Raw genomic sequence first — 21,074 nt, 5'->3', positions numbered from 1 at the left:
AAGGCATGGTGGATGTAGAGATTATAAACAAGGAGGTCTTAATCCAGGTAAGACATAATTGCTTAGATAAGGAAAATAATAGTGGAGCTGAAGATAAATGGAAGGATTTGAGAAACGTCTAGTGCGGCATCAAGCAACCCAGGTAGGAGAGAAGGATGCCACAAAGGGTAGAGGCAACAACTTGAAAAAGTGCTTACTAGACATTATAGTCTTAAAAACTGGTCAGGCGTTTTGAATATGGAAATTTTCACCAGCTATATCTCTCCGTAGACCCTTTCCTAAGAGCTTCTCCTTTAAACCTACTTTCTCTCCTTCCAAACCATATTCTCTACCACCATTTTGTTGCATAACATATTTCTGCACTCACAATAGTTTTTTGATAATAAATTCAATAATATAATTATGATGTGGAATGTTTAATGTGAAATCTCCACCAGTCGAGGGCCCAGCTTTGTACTGCCAGCACTTCCACTGAGTTGTTGCTAAAGTCTACTACAGTTCTACCCTTAGTAATACAAAGACTTGAAAGAAATATTGAAGTTATAGCTTTTTTTTTTTTGGTAGCTCTACGATCAAATTCTTAGGCTTAGAATTCCACCAGAACTTTCAGGGTCATGGGGCTGTGTATAGGGATGGGCATTTTCATCTCCCCAGTGGGCACAGTCTACTTCAGGCTTCCTGAAGCCTTTCATAGCATCTCATTCACTGCTGCTGCTGCTGCTGCTGCTGAGTCACTTCAGTCGTGTCCGACTCTGTGTGACCCCAGAGACGGCAGCCCACCAGGCTCCCCCGTCCCTTGGGTTCTCCAGGCAAGAACACTGGAGTGGATATCTCATTCACTACTGACTAGCTAAAGTATTTATATCTCCTAGGAGCGGTTGCCTTTTTATTATCTTCTTGTTCTCATTCTGTATGCCATACCTTACCCTCAAAATTGTCAGTTTTAATAACCCAAATGGTTTACAGAAACTAAAAACTAACATTTAATTTTCTCTACAGATTAAGTCTTCCATGTTAGCAATATAGAATCAAAATGCTTAACAATGGAGATTTGCACATCTGTGTCTCCCGGGAGGAAGAGTGTCTGTACCTGACGTTGGATCTGTTCTTGTGCTCTTTTGAAGGGAATATTCTTCTGTGGCAGAAGCGCCTTTGTTTCCATATCCAGATTTTTTCACCAGGGCGGACAGAGAGTTGGCAAGAATCGTTGACCATCACGTAAGTTTGATTTTCTTAAAGGAGCAGGAAAAGCTTTGTTCTTTAAAGGCATTTTTAATCAGAAAGTGTAGTTCTGAGATGGAAACACTGATCATGGAACTCAAAAGTAGATTGCGTTTTGATTGAGATTTGCAAATTGAATTATATCTCACTGTACTGTCTATATACTTCAGTGCCTTCATTGGGGTACAGAAGGTTTGGCTTTCTGTCATTTATAAAATACTAGCCTTATTCTGTTTCCTGAGTTAGTACCGATTTTTGTGAGTGTGTGATAGGAATCTGATGTTGAACACTGAACACTGATTTCTTCTGTAGTGTATTTTTAATGAAAGAACAAAAATCTTTTTGACTCAGTTTTTTCAGTGACCATTCTTTACTCCTGAAGTATTAGAAAGACTTTAATCATTCTGTTCTTGGTATCAGTTAAACAAGCAGTAACAAGGCAAGGCCACTGAACAGGTTTTAATCTACTGAACTATATATAATCAGTGATTTCTTGCCAAATCATTTATGACTGCTTCTTTTTAGGAGTAGAGTTACTTATATACTTATAAGTTACTTATATAAGTAGAATACTTATATTTTGTTTTTTCTTTTAATATAATAGGGATTCAATACTATGTAGAATGTGCTTAAATTAATTTTATCACCAGTTGTATATTATTTCTCAGATTGTGTTTATATTCCCTGGTTGATTTTTTACATTCCTTTTATTAGTGATATTTTGAGAAAGAATAAGTGATTATTTCATATACTGATCCCACTAAATAGTTATTTATTCACAGAGTCAATACTGAAGCCACTGTAGCAACAGCCACAAGTATTGGGGTTTGGAAACTGAATGATATCCTAGAATTACAAAATGAGAGCTATAGTATTGCTGTTTTATTCACTAATAACATTTATGCTAAACAAATATATCATATGTACAAGGCATTATCAAAAATTCCTAATAGCTCATCAATTGCAGCACCTATAATTTTACCATTCACTTAAATTAAATTATCTGGACTATACTACAGAAGACAGCAGGTTGCCAATGTATATATACACATACATATAGTGTAGTTTTAATAACAGAATAAAAATCTTTTGCCTTATCGTTCTGTACCCTTGAAAGAGTCAAAAGACTTTAATCACTCTGTGATTAAACACATTGACCTAAAGAGGCAGAGGACACTGTTTTGAGTGATAGAGAGGAGGCTAGGAAATGCCTCCTACGAGCCATCATCTTTTCTTCCTTCCAAGGGTATAAGCAGTATCTAAGCATTCACTGCCATCAATTTTTCTATAGACAGGCAAAGCCATCCTTTCTGGAAAACATGTTTGAGAATGGATAGGGTCCAGATTGTTTGATCTGTGGCTGGCCTAATCAAATAGTAGTTTGGTAGTACTAACTTGTAGGGGTTTATCGAAGTTTCTCCGAGTATCACATCTTTTAAAAGTATTCATCAATATACATTTCCTTTGAATAGCTATAACTATAGTGCTTTGTACTAATATCTCAAGCTTTACAAATGCTCTTACAGTAGTTAATTTAATCCTTACAACAAGTCTGTAAAACATTTACCAATAAGAAGAATGTAGCTTTATGATTCAGTTAATTGTTCAAGGTTTAAAGATAGTAAATGACTGAGTCTACATACAAATCGAGATCTCTGGACTATACTTTTCTGGTCAATTTTTCATAATTGCTCAATTTCTTGGCTTAAAATTACAAACGTGAATAGGGGAGGGAAGGTGGAGTCCGTAGAACTGACAAGAAACCGAAGCACACAGCTGCCGTGGTAAGTGTCCTGCCGAGCCTGCTGAATTTTATCAAGTGTCCCTGATGTGCAAGGCACAGGACAGATCCTGAACTGCTGAGCAGACACGCAGGTACCTTGCACGATGCTGCTGCTCCGCAGTGCGGTGACTGAACACCTGAGTGAACTGATAGGCCTTTTTTCATGGGAAATCATATGTAAACGACACCTTCTCTCTGTAACAGTGGCAGGAAGAGCAAAAGATGCGGCAGGAAGAAGACGCAATATGTGAGGCTGAAGAACGGAAAGATAAGGAGTTACAGGAGCAAAATCGCTTGAGAGAAATAATGAAGAGAAGAGAAGAGAAGCTACACAAGCAAACCAAACCTTACGAGCTTCCTCCTAGGATTAAGACGTTTCCTTAGGAAAGAAAATGACCCTGCAACTGAGGTCCATATGCCAGAATTCGTTGCATGAAAGAGACCAAGAAAGCTACAGATTAGGAAAAAAGTTCTTAATTAAATGTTATTTCTTAGAAAGGAGTTTATCCTGGTGCAGGTTCTTTAATAGTCATAGCTTAGTCCTAAAAGAACAGTTAGCACTTGATCACATTCGAGTGACGTGTTTTCCTAGTTAAATGTTTTCAAGAATGTGGCTAGAGCTAATTGACTCTTATCTCATGATCATACACATAATGATTCTCAGAGTATTGAAATTCACTGAAGAGTTAGATAGACACGATTATTGCATACAATCATATATTGCATATAATGATTATGCAAATTATTAATGAGTCACAAATAAGAACTATTTCTTAAAATGGGATGAACATCAATCAGTACTCCTATAATGACTGTAACACTAATAAAACATGTAAGGCTCCTGCTTGGGTTTGTATTTCATAGTCAATCTATGCCAAGTCAAACCACGTGTCAGAAGCTTGTGTTATATGCATATTAAGTCGCTTCATTTGTGTCAGACTCTGCAACCCTATGGACCATAGCCCGCCAGCCACCTCTGTCTATGGGATTCTCCAGGCAAGAATACTGGAGTAGGTTGCCATGCCCTCCTGTAGGGGATCTTCCCGACCCAGGGATGGAACCCATGTCTCTTATGTCTCCTGCACTGTCAGGCAGGCTCTTTACCACTACTGCCACCTGGGGAGCTTGAATGCAATCAGGATAACATAATCTCTAAGAGATACTACGGGAGCCTTCTGCGTGATGGTGATTTTACTTTGCCAGGTGAGGCTATGAGAATGGACTTGCATGGTCCTAGAAGCACTAACTGGAGGGATTCATCCCGTCAGGAGTCATTTCTAAATGTCATTTCACTTCTTCCTACCACAGTTTTGCACAAGTGACTTAGTCATGCTCAAAAGACAGATGTTTTATCAGGATGTCAAACTCAAATGGCTTCCAGGTCAGAAAGGTCACATATTTAGTGACTGACTATAGAATATCTACTCCATCTAAGAAACTTGCCACCACCTCACTGGACTCTGCAACATGTTGTAGGATCATCTGTTCTTTAAAAAAGATGCCCTCAATCTTTTTAAAAATAAGTTACTAAATTTCAAAATGTTGGCAGCCAATTAAAAAAAAATCACTTTCCTTTGGGGTAAATTTGACACATGGGTCATAAGTCTGTGACCTGCATTATGTGAATTTATAAAATCATTCTTTAAGGTAACAGTAACGTGTGGTAGAAATGGATGCGGGGAAGGGTGTTCCTCTTTTGATTTCCTTCAAAGTGGATTCAAACTTATGTTGCTCCTCATCCTTCTCTCCTCACACAGAGAATATGTAAGTTCTTAGAAATAATATCTCCCAAGGCACCTTTCCAAATACTCTCATCAAGCTTTGCTTTTCTCACGTGAGGAAGAAATCTCTTCAGTCCCTTCCCTGGAGGCCAGCCAGCCCTCTTCCCGGAATCCTGTCCCATCGAAACTCTTCCTCCGACGTTTGCTGTCTCCCCAGAAGTCTCTCGGGCTTCCCAGGCGGCACTGGCAATAAAGAGTCTGCCTGCCAGTACACGAGACACGGCTCAGTCCCTGCGTCGGGAAGAACCCCTGGAGGAGAGCACGGCAGCCCACTCCAGTGTTCTTGCCTGGGAAATCCCACGGACAGAGGAGCCTGGCGGGCTGCAGTCCACGGGGTCATAAGGACTCGGACACGACTGCGCTGCTGAGCACGCGCACTCACTGAGGTTGCTCGCTGCTACCGATGAAGGCCTCGGTTTTCCACGACCCTGCTATCCGCACTGTGCTCAGCGTTACCGAGCTCTAAGTGCCATTTAGAGTTCTAATCTTTCCTCTGGGTTCTAAAGAGATGGAGTCACTGGGCTGGAAATTGTGGGGAAAGGATTCTGGAGATCCAATGGCTACCTGTAAGAATTTTATAAAATCCTGCCCTATCACAATCACCTTTGAGAAGCCCAGAGCCAGCAATTTCTGCGCCACTCTTGTGTTCTGAAGCAAGAGCGAACCTGCCTTCTGAACTGCAGGCTTGGGTGTTTCTTTCCTGTTCTGCTCATCTCTTCCCACTTGTTCTCCTGCTTTCTGACATCCACGGTTGTCTTAGTATTCCAGGGTGCTTTTTACCTACTCTCCTTATGGATTCATATCTTTTAAGAAAATCCTTTTTCTATCACAGTGGTGGAAATTTGGAAAGGAACTTAAAAAGAATATACATATACACTTGCATAAATAAATGAAGAATATATAAATTTAAGAATATATAAATAAAGGTATAAGAAGGATTGGGATTAATCACCCAGATAGATAGGTAAATACCTATATTCTTAAATTATTCTCTAAATTTTTTATACTTAAGTTATTCCTTAAAATTCAGCAGCACACATCTCATGGTTTTCCTCCTGCGTCCTGGAATATGAGGACAGACTGGAGCTTGTAGCTCTGGGTTCACCTTCTGGCAACGCCTCCTGGCAGCTGTGAAACACTGAGCACATGACTGAACCTAATTAAGCTTCAGTTATTTACTAAAAAAATTAATTTACAACTTAATTCATGCAAAGAGTAGTATCATTCAGAAGCTAATCAGGAAGACATAGACCTCTTAGTCACTTTGAACAGAGAGAATTTAACGTAAGGCACTGTTTTAAATGGTGTTACAGAACTAAGAAAGTGAAGGCAACATAAAATGACACAGAAATAGGAGACTACTACCAGCTCCAGAGCCAGAGGACCAGAGGAGAGGGCTGGATGACCGACTCTCGAAGCGTGAGGGGACACAAGGCAGGGCTCAGCCCTCTGAGGGGAGCCCAGCCTGCTCTGGCCGCTCCCTCTGAGGGGGACAGGGAATTAGCTCTGGGGACCCACAGGGGTGAAAAGGACACTGGGCTAACTGTTGGCCACTGATCCAGGCTGCCAGGAGGAGCAGGACAAGGGTGAGCCCCTCCTTCTACTCCCTAGAGCCCTCCCTGAGTGCACCCGGCTCCAGCATCAGAGAGCAGAGGGAAGGACGAGAGGAGCCGGAGGGCATGAGCTAAATGGTGGGAAAAACGTGTGTAACTCAATGCCAAGAGCCAGTTGGGCCAACAATGAAATTATTCCTTGCTTCTCTTTGGCATGTCAGGTCCTCTTTTTTGGTGTTTTTTTTTTTTTCCTCCTAGTTTTCCCTTTTAAGTTAAGGTAAGTTACTTAAAAAGAAACTTTTGCTACATTTATTCTTTACCAAGATTGCTGATGCTGTGTGCTTAGTCGCTCAGTTGTGTCTGACTTTTTGTGACACCATGGACTGTAGACAACCAGGCTCCTATGTCCGTGGGATTTCCCAGGCAAGAATACTGGAGTAGGGTGCCATTGCCTTCTCCAAAGATTGCTGGGAGAAATATCAAAAACCTTAGATATGCAAATGATACCACTCTAACAGAAAGTGAAAGAGGCGAGTAAAACAGCTGGCTTAAAACTCAACATGGCATCCAGTCCCATCACTTCATGGCAAATAGAAGGGGAAGAACTGGAAACAGTGACATATTTTCTTTTCTTGGGTTCCTAAAACAATGCGGATGGTGACTATAGCCATGAAATTAAAAGATGCTTGCTCTTTGGAAGAGAAGCTATGACAAACCTATTTCAGTCCAGTCGCTCAGTCATGTCCAACTCTTTGCGACCCCATAGACCACAGCACACCAGGCCTCCCTGTCCATCACCAACTTCCAGAGTCCACCCAAACTCATGTCCATTGAGTTGGTGATGCCATCCAGCCATCTCATCCTCTGTCACCCCCTTCTCCCACCTTCAATCTTTCCCAGCATCAGGGTCTTTTCCAATGAGTCAGGTCTTCGCATCAGGTGGCCAAAGTATTGGAGTTTCAGCTTCAACATTAGTGCTTCCAATGAATATTCAGGACTGATCTCCTTTAGGATGGACTGGTTGCATCTCCTTGCAGTCCAAGGGACTCTCAAGGGTCTTTTCCAACACCACAGTTCAAAAGCATCAATTCTTTGGCGCTCAGCTTTCTTTATAGTCCAACTCTCATATCCATACATGACTACTGGAAAAACCATACCTTTGAACTAGATGGACCTTTGTTGGCAAAGTAATGTCTCTGCTTTTCAATATGCTATCTAGGTTGGTCATAACTTTCCTTCCAAGGAGTAGGCATCTTTTAATTTCATGGCTGTGGTCACCACCTGCAGTGATTTTGAAGCCCGGAAAAATAAAGTCAGCCACTGTTTCCACTGTTTCCCCATCTATTTCCCATGAAGTGATGCGACTGGAGGCCATGATCTTAATTTTCTGAATGTTGAGTTTTAAGCCAACTTTTTCACTCTCCTCTTTCACTTTCAAGAGGCTCTTTAGTTCTTCTTCACTTTCTGCCATAAGGGTGGTGTCATCTGCATATCTGAGGTTATTGATATTTCTCCCGGCAATCTTGATGACAAACCTAGACAGCATATTAAAAAGCAGAGACATCACTTTGCCAACACAGGTCCATACAGTCAAGCTATGGTTTTTCTGGTAGTCATGTATGGATGTGAGAGTTGGATCATAAAGAAGGCTGAGCACTGAAGAATGGATGCCTTTGAATGGTGGTGTTGGAGAAGACTCTTTAGAGACCCTTGGACTGCAAGGACACCCAACAAGTCAATCCTAAAGGAAATCAACCCCAAATACTCATTGGAAGAGCTGATGCTGAAGCTGAAGCTCCAATACTTTGGCCACCTGATACAAAGAGCCAACTCATTAAAAAAGAGTCTGGTGCTAGGAAAGATTGAGAGCAGAAGGAGAAGAGGGTGACAAAGGATAAGATGGTTGGATGGCATCATTGACACAATGGACATGAGTTTGAGCAAGCTGTGGGAGGTAGTGAAGGACAGGGAGGCCTGGCATCCTGCAATTCATGGGTTGGCAAAGAGTCAGACATGACTTAATGACTGAATAACATCATCTTTATTACACACCTTTAGTTCTTTCAATAAGTACTTCATTTAAACAAATTTAACTATGCAGGTCAGGAAGCAAGTTAGAACTGGACATGGAACAACAGACTGGTTCCAAATAGGAAAAGGAGTACATCAAGGCTGTATATTGTCATCCTGCTTATTTAACTTCTATGCAGAGTACATCGTGAGAAATGCTGGGCTGGAGGAGCACAAGCTGGAATCAAGATTGCTGGGAGAAATATCAATAACCTCAGATATGCAGATGACACCACGTTTATGGCAGAAAGTGAAGAAGAACTAAAGAGCCTGTTGATGAAAGTTAGAGGACAGTGAAAAAACTGGCTTAAAAGTCAACGTTCAGAAAACTAAGATCATGGCACCTGGTCCCATCACTTCATGGCAAATAGATGGGGAAACAGTGGAAAGTGTCAGACTTTATTTTTGGGGGCTCCAAAATCACTGCAGATGGTGATTGCAGCCATGAAATTAAAAGACGCTTACTCCTTGAGAAGAGCAACTTCCTTGGTGGCTCATATGGTAAAAGTGTCTGCCTACAGTGTGAGAGACCTGGGTTCGATCCCTGGGTTGGGAAGATCCCCTGGAGAAGAAAATGGCAACCCACTCCAGTACTCTTGCCTGGGAAATCCCCTGGATGGAGAAAGCTGGTAGGCTACAATCCATGGGGTCACAAAGAGTCGGACACAACTGAGCGACTTCACTTCACTTTCTTTCTTTACTCCTTGGAAGAAAAGTTATGACCAACATAAATAGCATATTGAAAAGCAGAAACATTACTTCGCCAACAAAGGTCCGTCTAGTTAAGGCTATGGTTTTTCCAGTGGTCATGTATGGATGTGAGAGTTGGACTGTGAAGAAAGCTGAGCACCAAAGAATTGATGTTTTTGAACTGTGGTGTTAGAAAAGACTCTTGAGAGTCCCTTGGACTGCAAGGAGATGCAACCAGTCCATTCTAAAGGAGATCAGCCCTGGGATTTCTTTGGAAGGAATGATGCTAAAGCTGAAACTCCAGTACTTTGGCCACCTCATGCGAAGAGTTGACTCATTGGAAAAGACTGTGATGCTGGGAGGGATTGGGGGCAGGAGGAGAAGGGGATGACAGAGGATGAGATGGCTGGATGGCATCACTGACTCGATGGACATGAGTCTGAGTGAACTCCGGGAGTTGGTGATGGACAGGGAGGCCTGGCGTGCTGCGATTCATGGGGTCGCAAAGAGTCGGACACGACTGAGCGACTGAATTGAACTGAACTGACTGAACCAGTTCTTTGTAATTTGCTCAATATTAACTCTGTCTCTGCATTCACAAAGGGTTCTGTGAGTTTCAGGATGGGTTTTACAGCAGGTGGATTATTCCAGCTCCTCTTGTGTTGCTCAGTCTTAGGGTTTATTTTCCTAGTCTTCCCACTTTGAGAAAGAGGAAGAAAACAAGAAAGGTACTCCACTCTACTTCCCTTTACATCTCTTACAACTCTCATTTATCTCTGAGGCTACCATTTGGAAGTGTTAACCTATCTTAGCTCAGAATTTCCATTTTAGCCTCTTTCCTATGCTGCTCTATACTCTTTGCAGACTTTTATTTTGAAAGAACAAATTTAAGTCTTCCTGCATTCATTTATTATGAATTCTCTAAAGGATTTCTCTTAGCAACCACCAAAGCAACTTCTTTATCACACAAACTACCCATAGGCCTTTTACCTTATAGAGAATGAAATATTTATAGGAATGTTAGCTAGTTTCACCAGGGTGTTTGAAATTAAAAGACATATTGGGGAGGAGACAGAAAAGAGGAATAGTAAACTTTCAGTAACAGAAACATAAAAATAAGCACTTCTTTTAGTGCATTTAAAAAAAGGAAAATAAAAAGATTTACAGGGTTTTTAGGGCATGACAGAAAGTTTAAGGAAGAAAATATGCAGAACAAATATTTAATTTCACTAATGTCACTAATTTTGACATTAGTGAGTGGTTGTTTGGGAAAGAGGGGTATATAGAGGTAATTTAATAATAATTTAGAAGGAAATTGACAGCAACAATTTGGAAAACTCTGTAGTATGTTTACAATTACCATTCAAGTAATGGATTCTTCTGGTTTTACCAGAAAAAAATCCTCTCTGGGACATATGACTGTAATTGTCCACTAGGTGATTTTGAATGACCTTCCTAATTAAAATAATTATCATATCAAAAAATTCAAAGGACACAGAGATCAGAAGGATGATGGACTTGGAGGGTGTGGGGCTCACCTCCCCTCACAAGCACGTCAAAAATGCATCTGCATGTGGAACCGTTCTCACAGAACACTGTCTGGAAAAGGGCAGAAGATCTCCTCCTATACAACCAAAGCTGCAAGACAGATCTCCATGAATCCAGGTAGAACAGAAAATAAAATAGGGTCAGGACGGGACTGGTGTCCCCTGGGAAGGATCTGTAAGGGAGAGAAGGTTCACACGGGCAGACCCTCGACCTGGGAAGTACCCTATCCTGCTGGGAAATCCTCTGGGCAGATGGAGGGTCTGGAGAAACCTAGACTCTGTTCTCAGTGTGCCCACGCAGGACAGAGGGAAACTGGCGTCTTGACACATTTCCCAGATCCCAAGAGGAGAAACCCCTGGACTGGGAAATGCAGCCCCGCGTGCTGCACGTTGCAGCTTGGCATGAAATCAGAGTGGAGAAGCCGTCTACTTGCAGACAGACCAGAGCCCCTAAGTATGATCCTGGCCAGACCATGGAGACCACAGTCAGCTCACACATGGGAGTGACTGAGTGAACGGGGCAGGCTTCTCAGCCTGCACACCAGTAGCATCAACAGGACATGCAGCAGTTAAGCTCTGAGTCTCAGGCAGGTAGACCTGGGCAGAGGACTCAATCTAGGAGCCTGAGAGCAGCCCAGAGGGCCTGGAGTGTGGTCCTCGGGCGGTGTGGAGACCCCTGCAGTGGACACAGCAGCAGGCATGGGGTGGCGGGCAGCTGCAGCAGATGCTGTCAGCACATGCAGCCGGGGCACCACAGAAACACAACCTCTAGGTGCCAAGTCTTGGCTGGACCCACCCTGGGCAGGAGTGTGCAACATTTCCTTCCCCAGTAGGAGCCCTCGAGCTCTGCCCACTCTGTGCTGATCCAGGATGGACAGATTCTGGGCAAGGTCTGCCCCAAAGCAGTCCAGCTCCCTGACAGTGGCACAGCCACTGCAGCTCCTGTGGCCGCAGCTCAGCACGAGGTCTGGGACGAACACGCCAGAAAGAGAGATGCAGCCTCGGGCTGTCTGGGTGGAACCGTGGACACCCACACAGGTGGCTCAGATATTCACTGACCACATGGGCCTCACAGGCTTTAGTGGTCACCTCCTGTGGGGCAGGGTGTGCTGTCAAGAGTACCCCACTTCCAGTGTCAGATCTAGACACCCAACCACACCCCCTATCATGGAGATAATGGCCAGGGCGCTCTGGGGAAAGGTGTTGCTGGTATCCGTACAGAAACCGGCCCTTGAGCCCAAAATACTGGACTCACACAGTCTACACAGGGATGTTCCCATATAAACCATCCATTCAGGACTTCAGTAGATAAATGTTTCTCTTAATTGATAGAGGCAGAGGAACTGAAATAAAATTAAAAAGCAGCGGAACTACACCAAATTAAAAGAATAAGAGAAATCCCCTGAAAGAACAACTAACCTCATCAGTCTATTAGATCCTTAGTTCAAAAAGAAGGTACTAAAAATGCTAAATGAATTAAGGAAAATTATTGATGGAAATGCAAGTAAATATAACAGAAGTAGAACTATGAAGGAACCAATCAAAATGAGACAATTCAGTTGTTAAGATAAAAACCAATTTAGAAGCAATGAATAGCAGACTAAATGACACAGAAGGATAAGTGACCTAGAAGACAGAATAATGGAGAGTACCTAGTCAGAACAGCAGACAGACAGATGAAAAGGAGAATAACGTAAGAGTTCTGTGGGGTAGTGTAAAACATGCCAACCTACACATAACGTGTTTTCAGAAGGAGAAGAGAGACAGAGGAGAACTGAAAATACATTTAAAGAAATTATGGCAGGCCAGAAGGGAGTGGCAAAATATATTCAAAGTCTTGAAAGAGAAAAACTTGCAACCTAGGATACTCTACTCAGAAAGATTACCATTTAGAATAGAAGGAGGGTAAATAATTAGCAAAGGCCAAAAACTCTGGGCCCACACAGTCTACACAGGGCTTCCCATCGAAACCAAAGTGATTCAGCAATACTAGTCCCACCCTAAGAGAAATAAGGTTCTCTGTACAGAAAAGAAACAAGAATCTATAGAGAAGGGAAAATCAGAATAGGAGAGGCAAATATGTAAAAGGATTGAAGACCACTTAAAACACCAGTAAAAAAATCTTTAAAAACCATCAAAAATTGTAAATGCAATTATAAGTACAATTAATAGATACAATAAATAGTAAGCATGAAGAACTACAATAAAAGACATATATATACACACCTATAATTACATATATATAAGCACTTTGCTATACACCTGAAATTAACACAGCAGTGTAAGTCAACTATAGTTCAGTTAAAAATAAGTGCTTAACATGAATTAAAAAGACAAAGAAAAATCTCAAATTAACAATCTAACTTACCACCTAAAAGAATGAGAAGAACAACCAAAACTTAAATTCAGCAGAAAGGAGAAAATATTAAGGATTAGAAAGAAAATAAAATATAGATAGAAAACAATAAGAAATACCAATAAAACTTAAGAGCTGATTTTTTTAAGTATAGATAAAATTTATACTTTAGTTATAAAATGAAGACATTTATTTTTATATAAATAATATTTATATAATAATATATATTATTTATAAATTAAATATTTCTATTAACTATTCACTGTATTTATAATGTAAATGATAACATAAATAAATTAATAAATAATTATATTGTGATATAAATATATTTGTTTATTAATTATTAAATATAAACATTTATTTTGTAAATAAATTTATACAGAATACTATCCAGGTTCACCAAGAAGGAAAGAGAGGGAGAATCCAAATAAACAAAATAAGAAATGAAAGAGCAGAAATAACTAATACCAGAGAAAATTGTAAATCCTAAGAGAATACTATGAACAGTTACAACCAACATATTGGAAAAACTAAAATGAATGGACAAGTTTCAAGAAACATACTGCCTGCCAAAACTGAATTTAAAAAATAGATAATTTGAACAGACTGATCACTAGAATTGAAATAGAATCTGTAAAAAATCTTTTTTTTTTGCAAACAAAATCCAGTACTGGATGGCTTTGCCAGATAATTCTACCAAACATACAAAGAAGAATTTATACCTCATCTTCTCAACTATTCCAAAAGACTGAAGAAAAAGGAACACTCTCAAAGGGATTCTTTGAAGCCACCATCACCCTGATACAAAAGCCAGATTTTTTCTTACAAAAAAGAAAACTACAGGCCAATACTTTGATGAATATAAGATGCAAAATTCTCAATAAAAATAAGCAAACTGAACGCAATACATAAAAAAGCATCATTGACCATGATCCAGTTAAATTCATTCCAAGGTCACAAGGATGGTTCAATGTACACAAATCAATCAATGTGATTCATTAACAAAAGAAAAGACCAAAACCACATAGTCATCTTAACAGATGAAGAAAAAGCATCTGACAAAAGTCAGTATATTTTCATGATAAAAACTCTCACCAAAATGGGAATAGAAGGAACATTATGTCAACATAACAAAAACCATTTATGACAAACTCACAGCCAACACAACACTAAAAGGTGAAAAGCTGAAAGCCTTCCCTGCTAAATTCAGGAACAATACAAGGATGCCCACTCTCACCACGTCTATTCAACATAGTATTGGAAGTCCTAGCCACAGCAACCAGACAAGAAAAGGAAGAAGGCATCCAAATTGAAAGGAAAGAGGTAACATTACCCTATTTGCAGATGACTTGATACTGTTTAGAGAGAACCCTAAAGTCTCCACACAGATGTTATTAGAACTAATAGATGATGTCAGTAAGGCATTGGGAGACAAGATCAATATACAGAAATCTGTTGTATTTATTTATATTAGCAATGAAATGTCAGAAAGATAAATTTTAAAAAACTCCCATTAAAAGTCACATTTAAAAAATACTTAGGAATAAACTTAACCAAAAGACGTATATGCTGAAAGGAAGCATCACTATGAACAAAGCTAGTGGAAGTGACGGAATTCCAGTTGAGCTATCTCAAATCCTAAAAGATGATGCTGTGAAAGTGCTGCACTCAATATGCCAGCAAATTTCGAAAACTCAGCAGTGGCCACACAGGACTGGAAAAGGTCAGTTTTCATTCTAATCCCAAAGAAAGTCAATGTCAAAGAATGCTCCAACTACCGCACAATTGCACTCATACCGCATGCTAGCAAAGTAACTCTCAAAATTCTCCAAGCCAGGCTTCAACAGTATGTGAACTGAGAACTTCCAGATGTTCAAGCTGAATTTAGAAAAGGCAGAGGAACCAGAGATCAAGTTGCCAACATCTGTTGGATCATAGAAAAAGCAAGAGAGTTCCAGAAAAACATCTATGGCTGCTTTATTGTGTCTCTTTATTTGTGTGCCAAAGCCTTTGACTGTGTGGATCACAACAAACTGGAAAATTCTTCAAGAGATGGGAATACCAAACCACCTGACTCGCTTCTTGAGAAATTTGTATGCAGGTCAAGAAGCAGCAGTTAGAACCAGGCATGGAAGAATGGACTGGTTCCAAACTGCGAAAGGAGTACGACAAGGCTGTATACTGTCACCCTGCCGATTCTCCAGGCGAGAATACTGGAGTGGATGGCCGTGCCCTTCTCCAGGGGATCTGCCAGCCCAGGGACTGAACCCGGTCTCTTGTGTCTCCTGCACTGGAGGCAGGTTGTTCGCCACTAGCACCACCAGCTAATAAGGGCCTGCTGTATAGCACGGGGAACGCTACTCAGTACTCTGTACTGACCTATTTGGGAAAGGAATCTAAAAAAGAGTGCAAATATGTATATGTATGACTGATTCACTCTACTGTACACTTGAAACTAACCCAGCATTGCAAATGAACTATACTTAAAAAAACACAAATGTATCTATATACGAAACAGAAATAGTCTCTCAGACATAGAAAACAAGCTTATGGTTACCAAGTGGGAAAGGGACAGTGGGAGTACGGGTATAACAGACAAAAACTACTATATGTAAAATACATAAGCAACAAGGATTTACTCTTTAGCACAGGGAACTCTGGTCAGGCTCTTCAAGTGATAAGCTATAATGAAGAATAATTAAATATATGTACAAATATGCACACATATATACATATATATATGTAATTGAAACACACTTGGATGTGAGCCTGAAATTAACACAATATTTTAAATCAATTATACTTCAAAAAAAATCCAAAGAAAGTAACAGTGTGTCATCTATAAATTCTTGAATTGCTTAAACTCCTTAATTAGTAAATACAGGCCGTTCTTCCCATATACTATCGCATCCATCTCACTGAGTTCATTCCACAAGCGTCTATAGCAGGGTTTCTACCACAGTCGGACTTTTAACACTGGGGGCTGGAGAACTATTTAATATGGCGGCATTTGGGGCGTTTAAAACATGTTTGGTAGCACCCCTGGTCTGCAAGCTCCAGATAGCAATAGCAGCCCATCCCTCGTCCGCTGTGAGTCCTGACAGCCAAGAGTGCCCCGAGGGGCAACACTGCTCTTGATCGAGACTGAAGGCTCTGTCCTCTCATTAAGCTTGACTTCCCTATTTGCAGCTTAATTTCTTAGTGATGTTTCCAGGTTGCTTCCAGATTTCATCCCACTCCTCGCACATTGAGCGCTTGCTTCTGGTCAGCCAGTGACTCTCAGAATCACCATGGGTCTCATGAAGCCTCTTTATCCCTCCTTACTTCTCCGTTTGCTGAATTGGCAACTTGGAAAAGAGCATCCCTGTTTGTTTCCTATGTGATTAATCAACGATATTCACCATCTTGCCCGCGGGCTAAGTATAAACAAAGACAGGAAGTTATGAAAACCTGCTCTGCCAATGCCTGTGTAGGAAAGACATGCCTAGTAATAAATTCAGCCCACACTGGGTTCTCCAGCCTTAGGCTGGCCACTTGAGACTGAAGTGTTTGTAAGGCTCCTTATACTAATTCTAGCCACTTTCTCTGACATGCAGTGTGTGTTTGGAAACTTAGAGTAAAACTCCTTTTGAATTATCATCTTCTATAACACAGATTCATATACTTACAGTTTTGTGAATTTCGTTGATGATTTGGTTACTTTCGAGCTACATGCATTTTTCATGGTGGCATAGATTCCAAGGATACTTTGGCTTTAGTGGTACTCACTCTCACGTTTTCCTCCAATCGTTCGAGCTAAGGGAGCAGTTTTTAGTGGTACTCACTCTCACGTTTTCCTCCAATCGTTCGAGCTAAGGGAGCAGTTTACATAATACCTAGTGCCTAGTTTTTTGTTGTTGTTGTTGTTGTTTAATTCCTGCTTCATTGCAAAGCCAAAATAAACACAAATAAATGAATTTCCAAAGCATTTTTTAGTTGGAAGATCATTGTGGTATCCACCTTTCCAGTGAATTTTCCCAAGTTGACTCTGTTTTGGAAAAGGAGATCCCCTTTTATGAATTAATGAACAGGACAGATGCTAAACATTTTAGAATCACAAGTGCAACTTTTAAAATACACAGTCATCCTATTAGAAATCCAGTGATGCTTCAACTGTCTACTTTCAAGTTTCTTTTTCAGGACATTCATAACTTTATTTCATTGGAAAACTGAATTTGAATAAGTGCTAAGTTCTCAGGAAGACTGACCATAGATAGCTCCTGGTAGACTCACTTCAGTCAAAAGTCAAAGAAAGAAAAATGCAACTCTCAGAAATAGTCTTTCAGTTAACTTAAACAACTATCAATCATTCCCCTGACCTGGTTGTGGGAGGAGGGTGAAAAGAAAATTAAAACCTAATTATTCTTAATTACCAAATAATGTTTGAAGTCCCTTGAAGAAGAGCTTGAAAGTCAATCATTTAATACCACCCTGGGGGAGCCCTTTCTTACGAGAATAGGGAGATGACGAGAGGAATAAGATAGCTCCTTAGATGTCAGTCCTTGAAGAGTTCTTAGAATAAATCATCTAATGCTTTCATTTTACAGATGAGAATATCGAGCACTTCCAATTCACCAAGCGAAACATGAAATATTCATTTATTCAATACAGCTAAACTGTGACTTAGGTATAGTTATTTCTGCTGAATCACAGGGAAACAGAGACTTTTAGAAGTTAAGTAAACCAGGGCTGCCCAGGTGCTGCAGTGGTAAAGAATCCACCTGCCAAGGCAGGAGACATGGATTCAATCCCTAGGTCGAGCAGATTCCCTGGAGTAGGAAACGGCAACCCACTCCATTATTTTTGCCTGGAAAATTCCATGGACAGAGGAGGCTGATGGGCTGCAGTCCGTGGGGTCACAAAGAGAAGGACATGATCCAGCAGCTGAGGGTGCACGGTGTGTTACAATGTCAGGTAAGGAACAATGCAGGCCTGTGGTTCTTACCCACCACACTAAGGTCCCTCAGAGACTTGCAACATAGTAGCAATCGGGAATGGAACTCAGGGCCCTAGCTTGGCATTCTGCTAACAATACCATGATGCCACTCTGAGACTCTCTCTGTCCAAACATGTAATGCCATTTATGAACATACAGTAACAACACAGGGGGTATCCCTGGTGGCTCAGCTGGTAAAGAATCTGCCAGAAATCCAGGAGACCTGCATTTGATCCCTGGGTTGGGAAGATATCCTGGAGAAGGGAATAGCTACCCACTCCAGTATTCTGGCCTGGAAAATTCCACGGGCAGTCCATGGGGTCTCAAAGAGTCAGACACAACTGAGCGACTTAACATTTCCACGTTCAACAATACCAAAGTGAAAATGGAAGTATATGAAGTTGAATTGATAGTGCAGTTTTAGATGAGCACTCAAAAGAATTGAAAAGTTCTTAACAAGTCTGACAACTTATGAAATGTGAAATCGTGATTGATTTTAGAGATCATTCAGGAGTGCATAATAAGATGCTCCTCTCTGTCCATTCCACTGCACAGCGAGGCCTCTGATGGTTTGGTAAGAGTGAGTTATGCCCGGGAAGCAGAGGTGTAGCCAGTGAGGAAAGTTTTGGTTGTGCCACTTCTGAGTCTTGCAGGGTCGCCCAGTTCAGGCAAAGGGAGGCCATTTCCTGCTCCTTGAGTCTGTGTCACTGACACACTGTATCTGTCGACTAGACAGCATTTGAACCTTGGAGAAAATCAGGTTTAAAGAGGGTGTTGGTAACAGTTGCACTTAGATATGAGGCCCCCCAGATTTAAAAGGCACATCTAGGATTTTAACTTAGCTTTCCAAACTCCTATTCTTAGGTCTGTAACCTTTCTGCATGAATGTAACTCATAATTTTTAACACCCCCTTACCTCCCTTGTGGCTCAGCTGGTAAAGAATCCGCCTGTAATGTGGGAGAGGTGGGTTTGATCCCTGGGTTGGGAAGATCCCCTGGAGAAGGGAAAGGCTTCCAACTCCAGTGTTCTGGCCTGGAGAATACCATGGACTGTACAGATGAGCCAGTGCTTAGAGAGCCAATGAACTCGTTCAAGATAAACAGCTCGCAAGTAGACCTTTTTGAAGCGCCCTTGTCTAACTCCCAGGCATGCCCTCCTGAGCGCTGTGCTACAGTGAGTATGCAATTGTATCAGCATGTTTAGCTAAGATTGAAAATGGTAACAGTCACGAGGATGATGAACAGAATGAGACTAAACTTCTTAAGAGCAAAGAATGTGTGTTACTCAATTGTGTATTGCTCAGAACTTAAAACAGCGTCCAGTCCACAGCAAGTCCTCAACATCCTGTTTCTGCAATAATGGAATGAATGGGTGAATGAATGACCTTAGAAAGTACTCAAGATATTTGTACAAAAATAGAAACTCGGTTTTAAAGGAGCGGGTTCCTTTTGTTGTGCTGTGGTTGTAAAGGTGAGCCTACTCTCATGGGGATTACCATCTGCTCACTGCTTTAATAGCTATTATAGGTTCAAAAGGCTTGCGTATCATACATAACATATGCAAAATAAAGCGTACTTTAGCCTCATTGTAACTGGCATAAAAGCCAGTGTTTATAATACTGGAGTCAGGGCAGGGGTGGGGAAAATGTTATGAGAAAGAAGACACATCTGGGTTATCTAGAAAACAATGCTACTCACAGGTTACCTGACCTCAGCTTCATTAACAGAGTCTGCTATGCTTTTTCTTTACATATAAATTATTTTGTGAGCATACTAAAACCTTTAGAAAATGAATTTTTATAGGGATTGTAAGTAATGGCATATTTTGGCATATATTTTTTATATTGATATACTAAATCCCATCCATCTCTAGTTCTCATTTGTCATTTGACTTTCCAACCCAAAAGCTTCCTAATCAAAAGCAAAGGCTAGAAGACACATACATTAATTACACACTCCAACATGATCCCTCGGTCATGAGACTTACGTCCCTCAGTTCAGTTCAGTTCAGTCGCTCAGTCGTGTCCAACTCTTTGCAACCCCATGAATCGCAGCATGCCAGGACTCCCTGTCCATCACCAACTCCTGGAGTTCACTCAGACTCACGTCCATCGAGTCGGTGATGCCATCCAGCCATCTCATCCTCTGTTGTCCCCTTCTCCTCTGGCCCCCAATCCGTCCCAGCATCAGAGTCTTTTCCAATGAGTCAACTCTTCACATGAGGTGGCCAAAGTACTGGAGTTTCAGCTTTAGTATCATTCCTTCCAAAGAAATCTCAGGGCTGATCTCCTTCAGAATGGACTGGTTGGCTCTCCTTGCAGTCCAAGGGACTCTCAAGAGTCTTCTCCAACACCACAGTTCAAAAGCATCCATTCTTTGGCGCTGAGCTTTCTTCACAGTCCAACTCTCACATCCATACATGCCCACTGGAAAAACCATAGCCTTGGCTAGCTGGACCTTTGTTGGCAAAGTAATGTCTCTGCTTTTGAATATGCTATCTAGGTTGGTCATAACTTTCCTTCCAAGGAGTAAGAGTCTTTTAATTTCATGGCTGCAGTCACCATCTGCAGTGATTTGGGAGCCCAAAAAAATAAAGTCTGACACTGTTTCCACTGTTTCCCCATCTATTTCCCATGAAGTGATGGGACCAGATGCCATGATGTTTGTTTTCTGAATGTTGAGTTTTAAGCCAACTTTTTCACTCTCCACTTTCACTTTCATCAAGAGGCTTTTGAGTTCCTCTTCACTTTCTGCCATAAGGGTGGTGTCATCTGCATATCTGAGGTTATTGATATTTCTCCCAGCAATCTTGATTCCAGCTTGTGCATCTTCCAGCCCAGTGTTTCTCATGATGTACTCTGCATATAAGTTAAATAAGCAGGGTGACAATATACAGCCTTGACGTACTCCTTTTCCTATTTAGAACCAGTCTGTTGTTCCATGTCCAGTTCTAACTATTGCTTCCTGACCTGCATACAGATTTCTCAAGAGGCAGGTCAGGTGGTCTGGTATTCCCCTCTCTTTCAGAATTTCCACAGTTTATTGTCATCCACACAGTCAAAGGCTTTGGCATAGTCAGTAAAGCAGAAATAGATGTT

At 41.0% G+C, this 21,074-nt stretch overlaps 1 protein-coding gene across 15 annotated transcripts in view; it reads left to right on the top strand.

Moving 5' to 3' along the window:
* Positions 1–21,074, top strand: part of TMEM232 (transmembrane protein 232) — a 346,237-nt gene that overhangs the window by 259,053 nt on the left and 66,110 nt on the right. For 11 of the 15 annotated variants that reach the window (XM_024995345.2, XM_010807660.4, XM_024995346.2 and 8 more), the window contains 2 exons: positions 1,125–1,218; positions 3,209–3,848. In XM_024995345.2, the coding sequence (XP_024851113.1) occupies positions 1,125–1,218; positions 3,209–3,388 (274 nt within the window). In that variant the 3' untranslated portion in view covers positions 3,389–3,848. Of the gene's footprint in view, positions 1–1,124; positions 1,219–3,208; positions 3,849–21,074 lie in introns of those variants that run through there. The other 4 variants (XR_009495390.1, XR_009495389.1, XM_059888844.1 and 1 more) reach the window with 2 other exon arrangements.

The sequence above is a fragment of the Bos taurus genome, chromosome 7, assembly GCF_002263795.3.
Source record: "Bos taurus isolate L1 Dominette 01449 registration number 42190680 breed Hereford chromosome 7, ARS-UCD2.0, whole genome shotgun sequence".
NCBI lineage: Eukaryota > Metazoa > Chordata > Mammalia > Artiodactyla > Bovidae > Bos > Bos taurus.
This window is presented reverse-complemented; position numbering and strand designations above follow the sequence as displayed.